Source organism: Tachypleus tridentatus, chromosome 3 (assembly GCF_004210375.1).
Source record: "Tachypleus tridentatus isolate NWPU-2018 chromosome 3, ASM421037v1, whole genome shotgun sequence".
NCBI lineage: Eukaryota > Metazoa > Arthropoda > Merostomata > Xiphosura > Limulidae > Tachypleus > Tachypleus tridentatus.
Window position 1 is genome coordinate 67,462,486 of NC_134827.1, and position 20,473 is coordinate 67,482,958.

At 35.6% G+C, this 20,473-nt stretch overlaps 1 protein-coding gene across 7 annotated transcripts in view; it reads left to right on the forward strand.

Annotated features, from left to right (window-relative positions):
• The first annotated feature begins 16,965 nt into the window (after nucleotides 1–16,965).
• LOC143247042 (ubiquitin-conjugating enzyme E2 Q1-like) overlaps nucleotides 16,966–20,473 on the forward strand; it is an 87,030-nt gene continuing 83,522 nt past the window's right edge. For 3 of the 7 annotated variants that reach the window (XM_076494357.1, XM_076494363.1, XM_076494360.1), the window contains exon 1: nucleotides 16,967–17,309. In XM_076494357.1, coding sequence (XP_076350472.1) covers nucleotides 17,148–17,309 — 162 coding nt within the window. In that variant the 5' untranslated portion in view covers nucleotides 16,967–17,147. Of the gene's footprint in view, nucleotides 17,310–20,473 lie in introns of all 7 variants that reach the window. The other 4 variants (XM_076494364.1, XM_076494358.1, XM_076494359.1 and 1 more) reach the window with 2 other exon arrangements.

Sequence of the window (20,473 nt, forward strand, 5' to 3'; positions counted from 1 at the left end):
GTTGTTCCGGCAGTACTTATCAGCGGAATATCAGCTCGAACTTACTGATATCCAGGCATCTGATGAACTGCGTGCTATTTGCCGAGAAAACAGTTCGCTTGACTTCTACAAAACGTTGCCTGATACATTTGCTAATCTGAAAGAGAACGCACTTGTCCACACCAGCATGTTTGGCAGCACGTACTGCTGCGAACAGGCTTTCTCGCATATGAAACTGAACAAAAACAACATTCGCAATCAGCTGACTGATGATCATCTGGAAGCAGTCTTGAAACAACTGTGGAACGATTTTAATCTTCACTCTTTTGTGGCCCCCAACGGTTAGGAGAAGTCTGTTTGTGGCTCCTGACGCAAAAAGTTTGTGCACCACTGTGCTATGACTTAGACTGAAGCTTTATCAAGTACAAATACCTTATAACAAAGTGAATAAACAAGGAGGATAAAGTAAAAAAAAAAATAAAAAACTTTAACTTAGATAAATATTGATGAAATTGTAAACAAGGTATTAACTCAAATAAAAAAATCATGTATTGTCAGTGATGTCGAGAAACCCACTTGTTGAGAAATTTATATGCAAAAACGGCTCGTTTGGGTTGAGAAAATATTTTTCTATGTAAAATATTTTCTCAACCCAAACGAGCCGTTTTTGCATATAAAAATCATGTATTGTGTTTTTCTTATGGCAAAGCCACATCGGGCTGTCTGCTGAGCCTACCAAGGGGAATCGAACTCCTGATTTTAGCGTTGTAAATCCGTAGACATACCGTTGTACCAGCGGGGGGCATCATATATTGTATAAATTAATAAGTATTTTTTACCGTAAGTTCGTCTTTTCCATAGTTGTAGTTGGATTTTAGTATTATTATTATTTACACTTATTAGTGAGAAACAAAATATGAAATAAATGAAGTAAAATTTGGGTTTATTATTTAGTTTTTATTATAAACATGTTAGAAAATTATGCATTTTACATCATTGAGTTCCATATTTAATTTTAATTATGATAAACGTCATATGATACGATTTTTAGGATGTCACACTTTAAAGTTGACTTGTGATTGTAGTTTCCTTGAAATCTTTATATTTTATTTATTGGGCGTTTCTTAACGCTGTGGCTTCAGTACATTTGAAAACAATGTTTTTAATCCAAACACAAATGTTAGTTTTTGTGATGTCGACGATTAATGTGCAAGATAATTTCATCCCGCTCAAGATCATAAATATGAACTTTAAACAAATTTATAATAGAATCTCATTCCTGGTTTTAGCTCTTCTATCTGCAAGTAAAATTTTATATTTTAGTTGATATGGGACTTTTCTCTGGTGAATTAATGAGCTCACTCGGTTTTCTTGATGAAATACTTTGGCCTTTTTTGTGTATGTACGTGTAATGATATATGTCTGTGGCGTTATAAAATATTATAATAACCCTCGACTAACACAGAATAATTTTTTAACATTTAACAACTTCAGATATCATACCAACATTTCACGTATTTATATTTTGAAGCACCAGGAGGATATATGAGATTAAAATAAAAAATAACATATATTTGTTTATTTTTGAATCACTGTTATTACGCCTTCATTTATTTTTTGTCAAATATAATACTGTATTTTGGCTACATTTACTATTTATTTTAAATGAAGTATAACTGAACAAAATATATATTTTTGATCCGTAAAATAAATCAAAAATATATTTAATCCAGACTAGGCTGAATGTGTATTGCAACTGTTGGGAAACATAGTTTTGTTTTTGAAATAAGCCCTATCTACAATGGACGCTTCCAAACATATTAGACACTCGACTCGTAATCCCAGCGTAGTGGGTTACAATACCCGTCACACCAAACATGCTCGCCTTTTCAGCCGTGGAGGCGTTATAATATGACGGTCAATCCCACTATTCGTTGGTAAAAGAGTAGCCAAAGAGTTGTCGGTGGGCAATGATGGCTAGCTGCCTTCCCTCTAGCCTTACACTACTAAATTAAGGACGGCTAGCGCAGATAGCCCTCGTGTAGCTTTGCGCGAAATTCAAAAACAGAACAAACAAACTAATTCAAACATATTCATACTTTAGGCATTTTGCACAAACCATTGAGTCTCACTATTCATATTTCAACATTATCTTAAAATAACGCATATAAGTTGCTGAGTACTTCGTAATTATAACCAGTTACAACTGAAACATATGTAATTATAAAATGTATTACGTGAGTAATTTTTCTCGTTAGAATAATTATGTAGTAAAGATATTTTAAGTAGAGGTAACATATATTTTCGAAATATATAGTATACTTTAAGCTCCCAAACATGAGAGGATAAATATTTTAAATCTATTACATTTCCTCTCTCACTTATTTATGCTTGTGCTTTGAATGATTCGTACATTTCGTTTTACAAAACAGCCAAACTTTTAAACTGTAAAAAGTATTACACGTTTCTTTACTTTCATTTCAGAAATTCTTGTAATTATTATTTCAGTTTCTGACGCTGTGGTCAGTTGAAACGCTCCAGAATAATTTGGTTTGGTTTGTTTTGAATTTTGCGCAAAGCTACACGAGGGCTATCTGCGCTAGCCGTCTCTGATTTATCAGTATAAGACTAGAGGGAAGGCAACTAGTCATCATCACCCACTGCTAACTCTTGGGCTACTCTTTTATCAACGAATAGTGGGATTGATCCGTCACATTATAACGCCTCCACGGCTGTAAGGGCGAGCATGTGTGATGTGACGGGGATTCGAACTCGCGACCCTCAGAATACGAGTCGAGTGCCTTCACCACCTGGCCATGCCGGGCCTGCTCCAGAGTGAAGAAAATTATTTTACTGGTTCATTAGTTCTTGTAAATTATGAGTAGGTTGATTCAAGGAGACGTAGCTAGTAATAATAAACAGTTTGGTCTTAAAATAAATAATCTAGCGATGCTAAAATATTCCTTCTCTAATTCTTGCGTGTAATTACATAAAAAACTAATAAAATGACACTTTTCAACCTTTATCTTAATAATATCAGTTTTATTATATACTGAGATAAAGACCCTCTTACGGGGATAAAGGCCCTGTCGGGACTAGATATAGTGTGATTGATATCTTATTATATACTGCCGTTTATTTCCATTCCGAATCTCTTTTTAAATAAAAAATAAATAAAAAGTTGTATTTTAGCTCTCTCAAAACTGATGAGGAATTCCAAAACTGCTTCTCAAATGATGATTTATGTATTTTCTGTACAGTTTTATTCATATGGATTTAATTTCAAGTGAGGCCCGGCATGGCCAAGCGTGTTACGGCGTGCGACTCGTAATCTGAGCGTCGCGGGTTCGCATCCCCAAACATGCTCGCCCTTTCGGCCGTGTGGGAGCGTTATAATGTGACGGTCAATCCCACTATTCGTTGGTAAAAGAGTAGCCCAAGAGTTGGTGGTGGGTGGTGATGACTAGCTGCCTTCTTTCTAGTCTTACACTGCTAAATTAGGAACGGCTAGCGCAGATAGCCCTCGAGTAGCTTTGTGCGAAATAAAAACAAACAAACAATTAATTTCAAGTTGATTTTTTTTATCTTCTGTTTCAGAGCCCCCATTGGCAAAGTGACATGTTTCGATACCCCTGATGGGTAGAGCGCAAATAGTCCATTGTGTAGTTTTATGCTTAATTGTAAACAAACAAACAAATCTCTTTCAAACTTCTGATATTGAAATTCCATCCCTCTTAAATAGCCATTCCACGAAGTACAACAATAATATAATAAATCCAATTTCTCTGAGATAGCGAGGATTCAGTGACTTTCCAACTCTCGTTGTAGCATTCCAGTAACACAGTATAATAATTGTAATGCATTAAAAAACTCGAAATGAGTCATTTGCACTTCATCAGGCATTTTCAATGTTTTCTACAGACTTAAAGCTCTGAACAGCAATGTAATAGTTTTGAGTTTATTTTTCGAAGAGAACATAGCATGTTCTAAAAGTATTAGATTGAGGATATTGTAGTAGTGGAAGTTAGTTTGATTTTTGTTTTATGTGTGTTTTGATAATGACGATCAAATCCTACAAACTTACCAATAGTTAGCTGTGGGTGTTCTTGTCCAGCTGCAAAAATGTTAGAAACCACGGAAAAGATGCTTTGTGTGATGGTGTCGCCATCTGTGATTCGACGAACCCACTACTCGAACCTGGGTCTGGTTAAGCCTGGTAGTTAGAATGTTCGCGAATTCATTTCCTGCCACCAAACACATTTCCAGTTACAGCCGTGGGAACGTTATAAGGTGGCGGCCAATCCCACTTTCCGTTGATAAAAGAGCAGCCCAAGATCAGTGTTTACTAGCTACCTTCTTTCTAATCTGTCACTTATAACTTAATGATGGCTGGTGCAAATAACCTCCGAGTAGCTTTGTGAAAGATTCAATAAACAAACAAAATGATTCAGACCAAATCTATCACAACAGGAAACACTCAAGCTTTGGTTCATTCTGGTCTATATCGTTTCACACGCTACTACAGCACAGTGTTATTACTACACAAAATAAAATCTACAGGTTGAAAAACATTGAATACAAAATACATCTAGTCTCTTGCTTCACCAGAACTTCTTGCAACCAACAATGTTCTAGGGATTCATCTTATAACTGCAGAGGACTTACATACAGAAATCTAGTTAGTCCCATGCAATTTGTATGATAGAAATAAGATCACACGTCACTAAGTAGTTCTGTAGTCTTTACTGCAGATATACATCACGCCACTACATTGTAAGTAGCTCAGAAGATAAATGTTTCCTTCCACATTTTATGAGTTGTTGATCGCATAGCTATTATGCTACCATACATCTCTCGTAACTGCCTAGTTTGTTCAACATATCCTGCAGAAATTCCATAATGAATGTACGTTAAAGAGTTAGAAAGGTAATAGTTATAACCCTTTTTGTTAAGTACTGATCTATTTCAATCCCTACCAGATCGGATGTCAGTATTGATCTAATGGCTGATTTTTTGGAAAATCATCTCTCCAAATAACTGTATCTTCATACGTTTTATTACCATGCTAAATAGTGTTTACGTTGTACTTTAACTTATTCATTTCTTCAATATCTGATTTATTTACGGTCTAACCAATCAAAAGAGGTTCCCTCAATAACATTCAGGTTTATTTTGCGTCGTATGAAACATAATTAGATGTTTCTTGTGTATACTGCAGTTCTTATTTGTTAGATTGAGCATTCTAAGGTCAAAACAAGACCATTCATGTTGTTTTTTTTTATAATAGCACACCATTATAACTATTTAAAAATGTGCCGTACTACATGCTATGTCTTCTTGTACTGCAATCACTAACATACAGAGGTCAGATTTTGTGTTTCATCTTGCTACATAGCAATTAGCGTTCAACTCTGGGTTCTTCTGTTGAGCCTTTCAAAATTCCTAACATTTTCGTTTTACGTACACCTAAAAACACAATAATCATTGCTAGTAGAGTTCATTGTCACTACAGTTGCAATGACTATTCAATTCACATTGTCTAAAATTGGACAAATTGATAGTTTATAATTGATTGATGTGTTACTCAATTTATGTGTTGTATACTGAACAAATTTAACCCTTGAACTAGTACTATTAGGTTGTTCGAAAAATAATGGCGGAGTTTTACATTAAAATTTTAGTTATTTATATGGATAATAAACCTGTCTTTTTTACGACTTCAAATACGCTATTGAAAAACTAGAGTTTTCATCTATTTGTTAATTCTTTTATTCTTTTCTAAAACTTTATTTCTAATATTTCAGACCATTACAACTAATGATAGAAAAAAAGTTGCACATCATTTTTTGCACGAATTCAAACTTGGTCATAATACATCACAAACAATTCCAACTAAGCATGGCGCGAAAGAACCATTTCCGAAAGTACAGTATAGCATTAGTTCCAAAAGTTTCATAATGGAAATGTGAGTCTTGACAATAAGGAAGGTGGAGAACGTTCTTCTGCTGTTGAAAACGATGAATTGACAGCATCAGTGGAAAAAAAACCGCACTATACTGTTCGAAAAATGGCACAAGAATTAGGTATTGACATTTTCATAATTTCGGACCATCTCGAATAAATTGAAAAAGTGGGGGAACTCTACATGTGGGTTCCACACGAACTAATCGAAAATAAGAAAAATTGCTGTTTTGAACTGTGCTCTATGCTGCTATTGCGCAACAGAAATGACCCATTTCTTGATCGATTTGTCACGTGCGACGAAAAGTGGATCTTTCCACAACAGAAAGCGATCTGTACAATGGCTCAACCGTGACGAGGCTCCAAAACACTTCCCAAAGTCAAAGTTGCACCAACAGAAGATTATGGTCGCTGTATGGTGGTCTGCGGCTAGTATTATCCATTACAGCTTGTTTAACCAAAGAGAAATTATCACTGCAGAGGTTTATTGTTAATAATTGGAAGTAATGCATAGAAAGACACGTAAAAATAATGCCAACATTAGTCAATCGAGGAAAACCAATCTTGCTTCATGATAATGCTTGGTCACACGTTGCTGAAAGGACGCTCCAGAAATTCAACGAATTGGGATATGAAACATTGCCTCATCCTCCTTACTTTCCAGAACTGTCGCCCACCGACTACCACTCCTTCAAGTAGTTGGAAAGTTTTTAATAGGATAAAAGATTCAACAAAAGAGCAGTGGCAGAGAATGGCTTTAAAGAATTTTTTAGATCTAGGACTTCAGAGTTTTATCTTGTTTCTCGTTTGGAAACGTCTGTAGATTTACTAGGTTTCTATTTTAATTAATAAATTTGCTTCTGAGTTGTTTTTTTTATTTCCTATTAAAGTTAAAAGTTACAATCCTCCATTATTTTTCGTACAACCTGATACCATTCAGATGTTTGAATCTGATCAGCCCAATTTAGTGATTCGTGGTCAATTTAAGTATTGGTAGTAATAATTGACAAATATCAAATATCAGGCATCCCTTTTTTGTTACGTAACACCATCCTTCAGAAGCTGCTAACACTAATGCTTCTAGTTTAATTTTCTATCTTACTCAATGGATAAACCTTCGAAATAGCGCTATTTTTGTTCTAATATACGAAATTAAACATTTCGACGGAAAGGAAAATTGAGACTCAAACTATATTTGTATTTACCGACTGCCATTGACTATTATATACATAGCAACTGTCATAAATAACCCTGGACTTTACAGTTAGTTAGCTGTAATTACCTATAAATTTATAGGTATACATATACTTGCAGAAAGACCGCATACATTGATAAAAACAGACACCATTTTCAGTATATAACATGTAAATATAAGTTTCAACCATGCTAAACTATTAGGGACTTGTACCTCTGTGTTAGGTGAAATTTCTCTTTTAGTCTAGAGAAATTAACACAAGTTATACAAATGTGAAATAATTTCGGTTTTACAGTGTTATTGTATAGTATGCAAATAAGTGAATTTAGTCTGTGTTGTCTTATTCCTTTGTTTGTTATACATGTACAAGATATACTCATTTCCTGTAGTTATAGATTTTCTTTCAGAAGGTGTTATATTTAAGACACATTTAGAATTGTACTAATGAGAAATGCAGATCACATCTAAAAATACCTGAAGACTCTTGCTTTCTCTGTTTCTTTGTTTATACGAATTGTAATATCGCATAGTGCGTTTTAGAGAATTGACCATTTTTGAATAAGTATTTATAAAGTGTTGAGTACCTTATATTGAAACAGTTTTGAATATGCACACCAGCAAGTTTGGAACAACCAAAATGGTATCAGAACTGCATTTTTTGACACTGTTTGTAGTTAGTATGTAGTATAATGTCACAGAAGGCTGTTCACTTTTTAGAAATGCGAAACTTACATACATTCAGGTGATGAAAATGTGTTCCAATCAAGGATTTAGACTGTTCTAGACGTTGGAAAACAAAGGATGAACTGGCACCAGGAATACCTATATATATATATATATATATAAAAGAGACCTGCAATAAGTTACATACCAGTCTTGGTAAGTAACGTTTATTATGTTGTAATAGATGAGAATCCACGAACATTTCCACAGGAAGAATGCCAATCAGATCGCCAGATGAAGAGTTTGTGAACTTATGTACGATTAGGTGGTTAAAATAGTCACTGGGAAACCAGTGTCCTGAGATGGAGTGTGGAACGTAAGAAGATGGAAGTGGTACGCTTTGGACGTGACAGTCTTACATTTAAAAAAATGTAATGGAAACGACAATTGTCAGATAAAATATGACTAAACGTAGTTACATGAACTGTAACAACATAGTGACAGTTCTGGTAGTTTCAGCACAATGTCCTCAACCCCTGCAATTGTGTTCACAAACTTATGTACATGGCTAATTTCACCTACGACCAGTCTACCCTTTTAAGTATGTATGTACACTTCGATGTCAAATGGCTTATTACCAAATTTAAATTTAGAGAACTATGTTAAAGGTATTATTGATATATATCGTATTCTGTATGTTCATCATCTTTAGTAAGGGGTACTGTCTGGTGTTTGTTAATGGTATTTTATTTTAAATTAGGCTATTTTAAAGGTTGCTACTTGTCCGTCCTGTCTACTTGTTTTGCCGTGTAGTATGTTTGTCTGGTATATGTTTAAGACACCATGGGTACTTAACCAAATCATAGGTTTTCTGTTTGGTTTTATTTGTTTCGTTGAATATAAAGCTTCAGATTATGAATGGTCGGGACTTAAAACATACTACGTCTTTTTTCTACTTGTAGTTATAGGAGAGAAGAAAAGTGTTACTTGAAACATACCAGTGCTTTCTGTTTTTAGATTAATAAATGTGGCCAGATGATATGCGTAACAATACACACCAGGAAGCTTGGATCTATTGGAATAAATATTTAGCTATTAATTTTTTCAGTCTTAATCAAATTCTCGGATGGTACAGAAATCTTTCTAACTTGCAAATATAGTTGTGATTGTCTATGTAAATAAACAAAATTTTGTCAAACTATGTGTCTGGTCAGTTGCTTTAATTTCGCTTGATTTGTTTGTTTGTTTGTTTTGGAATTTCGCACAAAGCTACTCAAGGGCTATCTGTGGTAGCCGTCCCTAATTTAGCAGTGTAAGACTAGAGGAAGGCAGATAGTCATCACCACCCACCGCCAACTCTTGGGCTACTCTTTTACCAACGAATAGTGGGATTGACCGTCACATTATACACCCCCACGGCTGGGAGGGCGAGCATGTTTAGCGCGACGCGGGCGCGAACCCGCGCCCCTCGGATTACGAGTCGCACGCCTTACCCGCTAGACCATGCCGGGCCATATTTCGCTTGATAAGATATCATTTGTATTTGAGAGAAGCTGGTTGCTTTACTAAGCCTTCGTCGTCTGCATCTTTGTGGTGCTGAATTACTATTGTTCGACCCAATCAGCCATTACCATACAATAACAAGACAGTGAAAAAGAACCTGTTATTTCCCACCCCTTTTTTTTTTAATTGGAATCAGGTATCGCTTCAGGAGCCCTTCCCCCTCGAAGTGCGCTAGTTTCCCCGAAGAACATGTGAAATTGCCAGTGCTGAAATACAGCAAACGTTAAAGGACATGGTCATACAAATTTCAAAGAGCGATTGGGTGTCTCCAATCGTAATTGTCAAAAACAATGAAGGCACACCAACGTTCTTTTCTGATTTTATATCGACGAAAGCAGTAATTTGTTTTGATATCCTTTCTTTACTACAAATGGCCGACCGTCTGGATATGGTAGAAGGTTCTCATTTATTCAACATTTTATGACAGGCACCAAATTACTCGCAAGTGAAGTTGGACAAAATGAGCAAGTCTGAGGCTTTCACATCATGTTCTCTGCTGTTTGTAACACACCCGTCACTCCAAAAGGCACTGAAGATGTGCAATGGGAGACTTTCTTGGTCTGTTTTCGAATTTGATCACTTTTTAGAGTCTGCGCATGGAAATCAGAGGACGGTAGTCATGCGTATTAATAAAGCAGACATGACATTTACTTTGGAAAGTGTTCACTTACATTGGTAGAGAGATTGTAAGGAAAGATAGTGTTTCTATAGGCTCAACTAAGCTAGCTATGGTGAGAGATTGACCCTAAACTGTAACTAAGCAGTCTTTTGGTTTTTTTCTTCACATTACTAAGTATTTGTTTCCAATTTCCCAAACATAGCAACACTGTTGGAGGTGCATCTTGGATGGAATAAAGAACGTGATCAAACATTCCAATCCCTAATAGTTGATTTAAAATATGTTGTGGTACTGGTGTGTCCACGCCAAGACTTGAGTTCTTGTTGAATCACTGCCAGTAAAAGTGGATTCATAGTAATTATTACAGTTGCAAAATAAAGTAAAACGTATATCCATGTCCACTAGTTGCATGCTAACGATTCCTGGGCACAGATACTGAAAAAATAAGAAAGAGCTGCTTGAAGTCATTGTCTTCAAGAAACATCATCAGTACTAGTTGTATAGTAGAAAGTTCGCCTTCCAAGTGGCCCATGTTTTGTTGACACGGTTAATAAACTTTAAAAATGATGTCAAATTCAGTAATGGTGCTTAGTAATAAGATTGTCAAGGCTCATCATGAACAACATGGAGAAACAGATGAATATATCAGCTAACATCCCAACTCTGTACACCACGTGGGAACTGAAATAGCCACTTATTCTATAGGTAATAGTAACAATGAAGTATAAGCCTCCACTAAATGATGAATTCTAAAGATAGAATTTTATGAGTTATGGAGCAAGCAGGGGTACTTCTTGTTGTACAGAAAGATAAATCCCAACTAGTACCAACAGAGGAGAATAGCGCAGACACTTGTAACCTTTGACGCATGAATAATCAATTGCAAGTGTAGAGAGATGTGTTGTACCCACTATTCTAAACCACTGAGACATGTTTCTCTGAAAACGGTCCTCGGAACTCTTTGTCAAGGGATCCTTCAAAAAATATAAATGCTGGATATTTTCCACACTTAACAATGATTCTTCTGGCTATATGCAAGTGGAGATATTCATCATTATATTGTATGTCTTTAAATTAAAAGCCAAAAGTCTATAAAACGTAGAGTTATACCCTAATTCAGGGTTTTTTAATCCTCCTTCTTGGGTAAAAATCCTAAAACAATACACTCGTGTACATCACTAGAAAGTTTCTAATCACAATATATTATTTAAAGACGTACAGCCGACCTTTTGTCACGCGAATATCTTGGTTGTTACGGTACCAATCGAAATGTAACGTTCATGAAACGACAGTGCTTTCTGCAACGACAAGCAAGTTTTTTTTTTAATTCGTCTAACCATACATATATACCACAAACAAACAATGTACTTCTTTAAGTGCCCGGTATGGCCAGGTGGTTAAGGTACTCGACTCATAATCCGAGGGTTGCGAGTTCGAATCCCAGTCACACCAAACATGTTCGCTCTTTCAGCCTTGCGGGTGTTATATTGTGACGATCAATCCCACTATCTGCGCTAGCCGTCCCTAATTTAGCAGTGTAAGACTAGAGGGAAGGCAGCTACTCATCACCACCCACCACAAACTTTTGGGCTACTTTTTTACCAACGAATAGTGGGATTGATAATGAGCTACCTGTGCTTTGCCAACCGAGGATATCGAAACTCTATTTCTAGTGTTGTAAGTTCGCAGACTTACTTTGTCACTGGGGAGGTTATGATGGTAAAGGCAGTTAATTTCAGGATTTTTTTTAATGGTGCCTTCCTGGTTTTGGTTTTGTTAGATGAAGAAGCAAGTTTGGGTGATTTTTCAAAATTGAAATGTATTGTGGGTAAAACATACGGGTTATATTACACCATGTAGCTCAAAAATTAATTATTTGTTTGTTTTCTTCTCTTAATGACCAATACAGTTCCTGATTTGGAACTGTATTCGAACTGGTCAACTCTGGGTGATGAATACCAAGTAGCACAGACACACACATTTCGCTTTACTTAATATACTTTGTATATAATAAAACGTTCTGTGGATTTTGTGTGTGTGATAAAATTTCTTTTGGTTAGTTTACTTTATTGTATATCTTAACTTTTAAAATTTTGTTTAAAAGTTTTTGTTTCATCAGTTATACATTTTCATTTGCATTCAAAGACTGTTTTTAATATTTTTAAATATATATCAATTAAAAGGTTCTATCGCATGTTGATTATAATTCTTTAATAAAGGGTTGTGTTATAAATATAGTGTAAAGATATTCTTAGAAAGAAAAATAAGTTATTTTTTGTTTTGTTTTTATTTCGCGCAAAGCTACACGAGAGCTATCTGCTCTAGCCGTTCCTAATTTAGCAGTGTAAAACTAGAGGGAAAGCAGCTAGTCGTCACCACCAACCGCCGACTTTTTGAGCTACTCTTTTACCAATGAATAGTGGGATTGACCGTCACATTATAACGCCCCCACGGCTAAAAGAGCGAGCATGTTTGGTGCGACGGGGATTCGAACCTGCGACCCTCAGATTAAGTCGAATGCCTTAACACACCTGGCCATACCTGGCCCAAAAGGTAAGTTAATGTGGTCATGATCAAGTGGCAAGATTCAAGTGTATTTATTTATATGCAAAAACGGCTCGTTTGGGCTGAGAAAACACTTTACATAGAAGAGCGAACAACGTTTCGACCTTCTTCGGTCATCGTCAGGTTCACGAAGAAGGTCGAAACGTTGTTCGCTCTTCTATGTAAAGTGTTTTCTCAGCCCAAACGAGCCGTTTTTGCATATAAATTTCTCAACAAGTGGGTTTCTCGTCATCACTGATAAGTGTATTTATTGGTCTTAAGTTTCATTTTGACTATCAATTTGTGGACAAGTGTGAAATACGGGGAGGAATGAAAGATGTATTATGTTGGCATGTTTTGTAACTTCTCTCAGTAATATACGAATTTAAAAAAGAAAGGATTTGGTAATTTATTTGCAATTTTAATATAAACATATAGTCCAGAAAACACTCTTAAATACAGTATTAAAAAATCGTTTGTCGTAATGGTGCAACATGACCAGGTAGTTAGGATGCTTAATTCTCTATCTGAGGGTCGTAGGTTCGAATCCCCGTTACAAGAAACATACCCACCCTTTCAGCCGTGATAACATTATAATGTGACCATCAATCCCATTATTTGTTGGTAGAAAAGTAGCCCAAGAGTTGGCGGTGAGTAGCAATACCAAACCGTTTTCCCTATAGTCTTTCCCTGCTAAATTAGAAATGACTATCGCTCATGGCTTTTATGTAACTTTGCTCGAAATTTTAAACAAACCAAAGCATTTTCTGTAAATTTTCATGGAGGACAAAATCAAAGTGTTTAACGCCCCCCAGTGACTCAGCGGTATGTCTGCGGACTTATAACGCTAAAAACCGGCTTCGGATACCCGTGGCGGGCAAAGCACAGATAGCCTTTTGTGTAGCTTTGTGCTTAATTCAAAATAACACCAAAGTGTTTAATTGTTTCTATTTTTCTAAACAGAGGATTAATGGTTCAAGTTTTCACCCCAAGTTCATCTTATCATGTACATTCATTCTTTCACGATATTAGGGAAAATATGTAGTTTCAAAAATCGATTTGACACAAAGATACGAAACTATAACCTGAGTGCTTTCAAAAGCGCTTGGTTTAAAGGTTTTTGTAACTTTGTGTTACTTACATTCTTTGTCCTCAAACTTTTAACAAAATGAGAGCACTTGGTTTGAATTTCGCGCAAAGTTGCGCTAACCGTCCCTAATTTTGCAGTGTAAGACGAGAGGGACGGCAGTTAGTCGTCACCGCCCACCGACAACTCTTTGGCTACACTTTTACCACCGAATAGTGCGATTGACCGTCACATTATAACGCCCCCACGACTGAAAGGACATACATGTTTGGTGTGACGGAGATTCGAACCCGCCACCCTCAGATTATGAGTCGAGTGCCTTAAACTACCTGGCTATGCCGGGCCTTTTAATCTCACCTAAAATGGCATTGCTATCACTAGTAGTTTTTATAAATGACATTCGAAATATATTGAGGGAATATTTAAATAAAATCACCAGTTCGTATTTTGAACATATTAATTAATTAATTTTACAAATCAATAAAAAATTGCATTCTACTGCATGAAAATGGTCAAATGGATTTGTTTTACGTTCGGGCCCGGCATGGCCAAGCGCGTAAAGGCGTGAGACTCGTAATCTGAGGGTCGCGGGTTCGAATCCCCGTCACGCTAAACATGGTAGCCTTTTCAGCCGTGGGGCGTTATAATGGTACGATCAATCCCACTATTCGTTAGTAAAAGAGTAGCCCAAGAGTTGGCGGTGGGTGGTGATGACTAACTGCCTTCCCTCTAGTCTTACACTGCTAAATTAGGGACGGCTAGCACAGATAGCCCTCGAGTAGCTTTGTGCGAAATTCAAAAACAAAAAACAAACTTGTTTTACGTTTATTATTGTGCATCTAGTTAATATGTTTTTGAGCTGTTAAATGCATAGACCGTTTTGTATAACATAGTACATTTGTCTCTTATTTGTTAGATATTTACTGATACTTGTTAAATCCAAAGCATACCATGCAATTCCAACATGGACAATGTTGATATGACAAGTTCTCTATCTCTCACGTATATACCACATACTAAAGTAAACGGAGATTGTTAAATGAATTCCCGCAAATATCTTTCTTTTGATGCTTTTGTCTCTGCGCCTATTTAGTAGACAAATATAAAATGCGCTGATATTAGAAACATTGTTATTTTTCATTTATTTGACGCCTTTATCCATGATGAATTATAAGAGCTACCCAGAGAATGTCAAAGAACCATGAAAGGTTGTTTCAAACTTTTGCTTATTGTTTGTACACAGAATGCATTCTATTGTCATAGCATATGTATATAAACATATATACAGTCGTTATTTCTTTATATTTTGTTGTTGTTAATGTTTTCTTTGGTTGATATTTCCATATAACATACTGAAATACGTTTTGCTAAACTGCTTTTGATGGTCCAGCTTCCCTCAGTTTAGTATACTATGGAAACCTAAAAGAGCATCGTTTTGGTGTTCTCATGATGCATGTTTGTAATACTTGGTCAGTATTACAATAAAGTAGACATATAATGAAGCAAGATTCGCAAAGGAAGTGAGACATGCAACGTGTCTCCTGAGTGGTTACACAATGTATATAAGATACAAAGAATTTAACTATGTGTTAACCGGCCATAAAATGGATAGAAGCAAAGTCTATCGATTGTTGTGTCCCAAGTCTAAATATTTGGCTGCATCTATAACAAGAAAATCAAGAATAAATCTGTCACAGGTCTTTACAAGTGCCTTATAGTAGTACTGCAGACTTACAACGCTAGAAACCGAGATTCGATACCCGTGGTGGGTAGAGTATATATAACGTCTTTATTAGTAAGGAAAGGCTGCAAGACTGATAGGGAAAGGTGGCGATTGCCAAGTGTTGTGACATCTCATAAACTTTATTAAATATGTACTATAATCAAGATTCTAAATTCAAATAGTGAGTGAGCTGTATCAACCAAAATATTGTCCAAATAGTTAAACAAATGGTTCTTCGCATCGTTAGCAAATCTGAGATAAAGTCGTGTAATTAAATTACTTTTTACTATTTTGCTCTAAAACGATACATGGTGATTTATGAGACTTAATCCACGTGTTAATCATTTTTAGCCGCGACGAAGCGGCTCATAAAATATCTCTGATCGTTTCAAGTTAAAGTTTTATCTTATAGCTCCATCATCTCTTGACCGATTTGAAATCTAATTTGGACCCAGGAAATCAAACCTCTTCAACTGATGTATCTGACCACTCCCAAAGTCTCATAGATTAATTTATTCTAATCCTGCCTAAACGAATTTCAATTTGAAGGTAGACTAGTAGAGCTCCTGATGAATAATAGATTCAATTCAAGTATACGCGCACCCCTTGCTTCGTTCTGCCAGCGCAAAAAAAAAGGAAGAAGTTAATAACAAAACGAGGAAAAATTTTTCATAGATTCATTTACTCTAATCTCGCTTAAAAGTATTTCAAGTGCTGCGGCTATTGAGGATACCCTATTGTATTTCGTCGTGGTCAAACCTAAGAAATATATTTTTAAATTTAGTTTTAATTTGTGTTTTGGAGTATCTGTAGCTCTGTCTAAAGGTGTGTCTCCTGCACCCTGGCCCTCCCATAGAATTACATAGCGAGACCTTTAGATCATAAAACAAATAATTTGTTATTGTGTACTGAGACTACCTAGGGGAATCGAACTCCTCATTTTAGCGTTGCATATCCTCAGACTTACCAGTGTACTAATTTGTTATTGAAAGGGGAAGAGGCAATCTGTGACCGTTTGAAAAGTCATGTATTTAAGTACTTGTTACTAAGTAGGTTCCCCATTTATTTGTGGGAGAGAAGGGGATAGAGAAAAGATAGAAAGACGATATTAAAATAAAATAGAAGAGAAAAGCAAATACAGTAGAAATGGTTGTATTATACCATAGGCGCAGAGTTAGTAATAACGTTTGTGTATTTTTGTATAGCTCAAAACTACGTACTGATTATCTATTCTCTGTCACCGCAGAGAAACGAACATGGTGTATTTGCGTTATAATATATATATATTTATTCTTGGTCCATAGGAAACTCGCAATAATAAATATTTAATAAACATCTGCTTCCCAAAATTTTAAAGTTATTTTTCACCCATGATTCAGATAAACTGATGATGGGCCTTACAAGTAAATGGTTGTAACTGAGAAGGTCTATGAGGTTTTTTACTTCATCAACTTTAAAATATTATTAATTCTTCACTGAAATATTTGCTTTCATGTTTGCTAACTTTTTTGTTTCTTTTTGTTGTTGTTTCTGACAGAAAATGAATAAATTTGCAAGTCAAATAAAGTTGAGAGCTTCTTTTCAACTAAAAATTATTAATAACAAAGAATGTTTTTCTTGCTATTGTTGCGCATGCGTCTTGTTATGCTGGGAACACAACGCCATATTGAGAACAACAATTTGAGAGATTTGTAGAAAGAAATTGACATTTTAAATTGGAATTTGTAACTTACAGAGTGAGGATTGGACACAGAAGTCTCAGTTTTGTACACATTAATATTTTATTTTTCTGTAATGATTTCTAGATGACAAAATGGCATGTTTGAATACTTTGAAGCAGGATATAAAGACACTAGAATTACACTTTCCGAAGTCGCATGAAAGATTTCAGGTGGTTGCAGCCTCCGTCGATGAATTGACTTGTCGATTTGTTGGGAAAAATGAAAAGAAGTATGAAATTCATGCAAATATTACAGTAAGTTTTAATTTCTCCTTCCTTAATCTTAAAGTGGTTACACTTCTCAAAAAAGTAAATTCGTAACCGAATATAAGATTAGGATGAAAGTCGAGAATACTGACTTCGATTTTAAAAAATAATTTGACTGAGATTGTGAGAAATGAATCGTACTCGTGAATAAAATACTCCAATTTTAAAATTTAAACATTTTAAAACTTGTATAGATTGTAAGATAGATTAAAACAAAAGACAGAGAGAAGTCATATTTTGACTTTAGTAAAAACAAGTAAATTATGATTAGTCAAACTGAGCCTTTTTACTTTGATTTGTTATTAATAATAAAGTGTGTGTCTCAGCTAAGGGGTCATTTCTTGGGACTTTTTTTTTTTTGCTTTCATACTTATGCTTAATAGTTGGACTTGTAGGTGTTTGGTAGTAGTAGTTGGGACTGGATCATGATTTTCCTTTGAAAAGACGTGTAATGGCTGCACTAAACAAATAACAGTTGTAACTGCATGTGTTTTTTTTTTCTTATAGCAAAGCCACATTGGGCTATCTCCTGAGTCCACTGAGGGGAATCGAACCCTTGAGTTTAGCATTGTAAATCCATAGAATTACTGCTGTACCAGTGGGGGGCATTGTGTAACTCCAAAAGATTTGTAATTGAACATTTTATGCAGATCCCATATAACTAATACTGTAGGTCAGCTGCAGTTATTGTAATCTAAACTGTGTTCATGTATAAAGAATGACAACAGTAATGAAAATCACTGTAATTTACACTGTAGTATAAAACTAAAAGTAGAATGTTGTGCCAGTTAGTTAAATCTAAATCCAGTAATCATTCTGTGGTAAATGTATAGTTGATTTAATAAATAATGTTGGATTTAGTATTTTTTGGAATGGCTTGTGTGATAAGATCCTTAAGTACAACTTGAAAAAAATCCAAACTTTTTGCCATATTTTATCATATGTAAAAACTCTTACTAGCATAAAACTTTGTACTTCAAAACATTAACCAGGAGGTACTTGACTAATAATCTGAGGGTTATTGGCTTGAATCCTTATCATATCAAACATTCTTGCCCTTTCAGTTTTAGAGGCATTATAAGAGGCAGTGCCATTATTCATTGGTAAAATTAGCCCAAGAATTGGCAATGGGTGTTGATGACTAGCTGCCTTCCATCTAGTCTTACCCTGCTGCACTACATTCCACTGCTACAGTAAGTGTACAGACATCATTTTCTGTACCTTCATCAGAGGTTTTTGCATAATGTGAAGAGTCTTTTGACTTCAGTGGATAGTTGAGTTGACAAGTCACCATCTACTCCTATCACTGACCTCACCATTCTTTTCAGTTACTGCCCAGGTCCACTTCCTTTGGCCCCAGCTTTTGGTATCTCCTAGGATTCATCTTTCACAATCAAAAGATGCAAAAGGATTATTCATTCATGCCCTCAGTTGCTGGAAGGATCCCTAGAGATCAACAGACCTTCCCCTAATAAAGAAAAATGACATGGTCATAAACTAAAGGGTTCTACACCAAGTTGGTCTTCTACTAAGTAAAAGTGCCTGCTTTGATCAATGGAACTGTTAAGGTTCCATTTTAGTCTGGATGAGATTAAGGCCTTGAGTGATTCATATTATCCTATGTGTCTATCCTAACAGTAGGAATTCCTGATATTGGTTGATGCAGTCACCTTTTAGCAGCTTTCCCTGTACCAAAATGGCAGGTTGTGTGATGGGCAAGTGTATTGAGGGCTGGTGCTGCTAGTTGACCAGTGTGTACTTGCCTTGACTGTACCACTCAGTACACCCTTGGAGGCATCAGGAATATTTTTGGGTAGTAACATCACTGTTTGTTTTCTCTATATACGATTTAAGCTATTTAGACTAAATAAACATTTATTTTGGAGTGATGATTTGTAGTCATTCTAGAGAAAAAGAAGTATAATTTATATTTTCTAATTAATATGGTGGTTACAAAATCAGTCAAATTGACCCAACATGTACAGATATACAGTAATGAAAATAACAAATAAAACAAAAGTTTTCTTAAGAACTATTTATTGAAACTCTTTGGATGTTACAAGGATCTTACATATGAAATTTCAAAATTTTCTGATGCATAAAAGAATTTTTAATCTTAAAATGAAAATTACTTTGCATGTTGGATAGCCAACATGCAAAAATAAAAAAATATAATAAAAATATTTAATAAATATCTGGAGGTTATAAATATTTCTGAGCAGTTTCGTGCCTCATCTACAGTCTGGAACTTTATTTCCATTATTTCATGAATGATTGGCTTCTGTTTGTGTTTTCTTGAGAGACCTCTTTATTGACCATATATTATAGTTGCAAGTAATTGTACACGTATGATGATTTATTTTCAGGTTCTTTTCCAACCTGTGTAATACTAAGGACTATACAATTATTAAATTTTGGCTTCTCTGGTGAATCTGCAGCATTTATCACTCATGTTAGCCATTGAGAGTTAAGTGTGGGCTAAGCTATCTAATGATAGCACTCTTTTCACTTGTCAGGAGTGATGTCCTAAAACGGTATAGGCTAAAGCCTATGTGAAATTCAAAGTCAAAGCATTGCTGTTGTCAGGTTACCAGTCCATAACTAGTGAGTTTGCATAAATGATTGATAAAATTAACATTACAGCATGTTTATAACCAGCAAAGATTAAATTTAAAATGTGTGCACATTTTAATTCCCTTTCCTTTCAATAAAAAACCACCCAGAACAATATTTGACATGAAATATGGATTAGGGGACATTTTCCACCTTGTACTATTATTTAAAACTTTACTATTATTCAGAACTGAATAATAATTCTTGGAAGAGAAGCTGCTTGTATGGATTGGCTAGTGAAACCTTTTAAATCAAGTTCTCTTCGGTGTGGATTCCTGTTTGTGGTGAGGGGACCTCCCAGGGAAGGTTCTGTTCTTTCAGTTTACCTCCTCTTGGATCTAATCATCCACCCACGTGTTTGCCGTGCGTGGCGACTCGTGAAGGGGAGGAGAGGATTCTGGTGGTTGAGGGGTTCAACCCTAACACACCACTTTGTCCTTGAATTTCTTAGACGGGCGGCCTTTGGGTACCTCCCTTGGGTCAGTCGGCTGGTCCACTTGGGCTAGAGTCAACCTAGTACCAGTGCTGGAAGTTGTGGA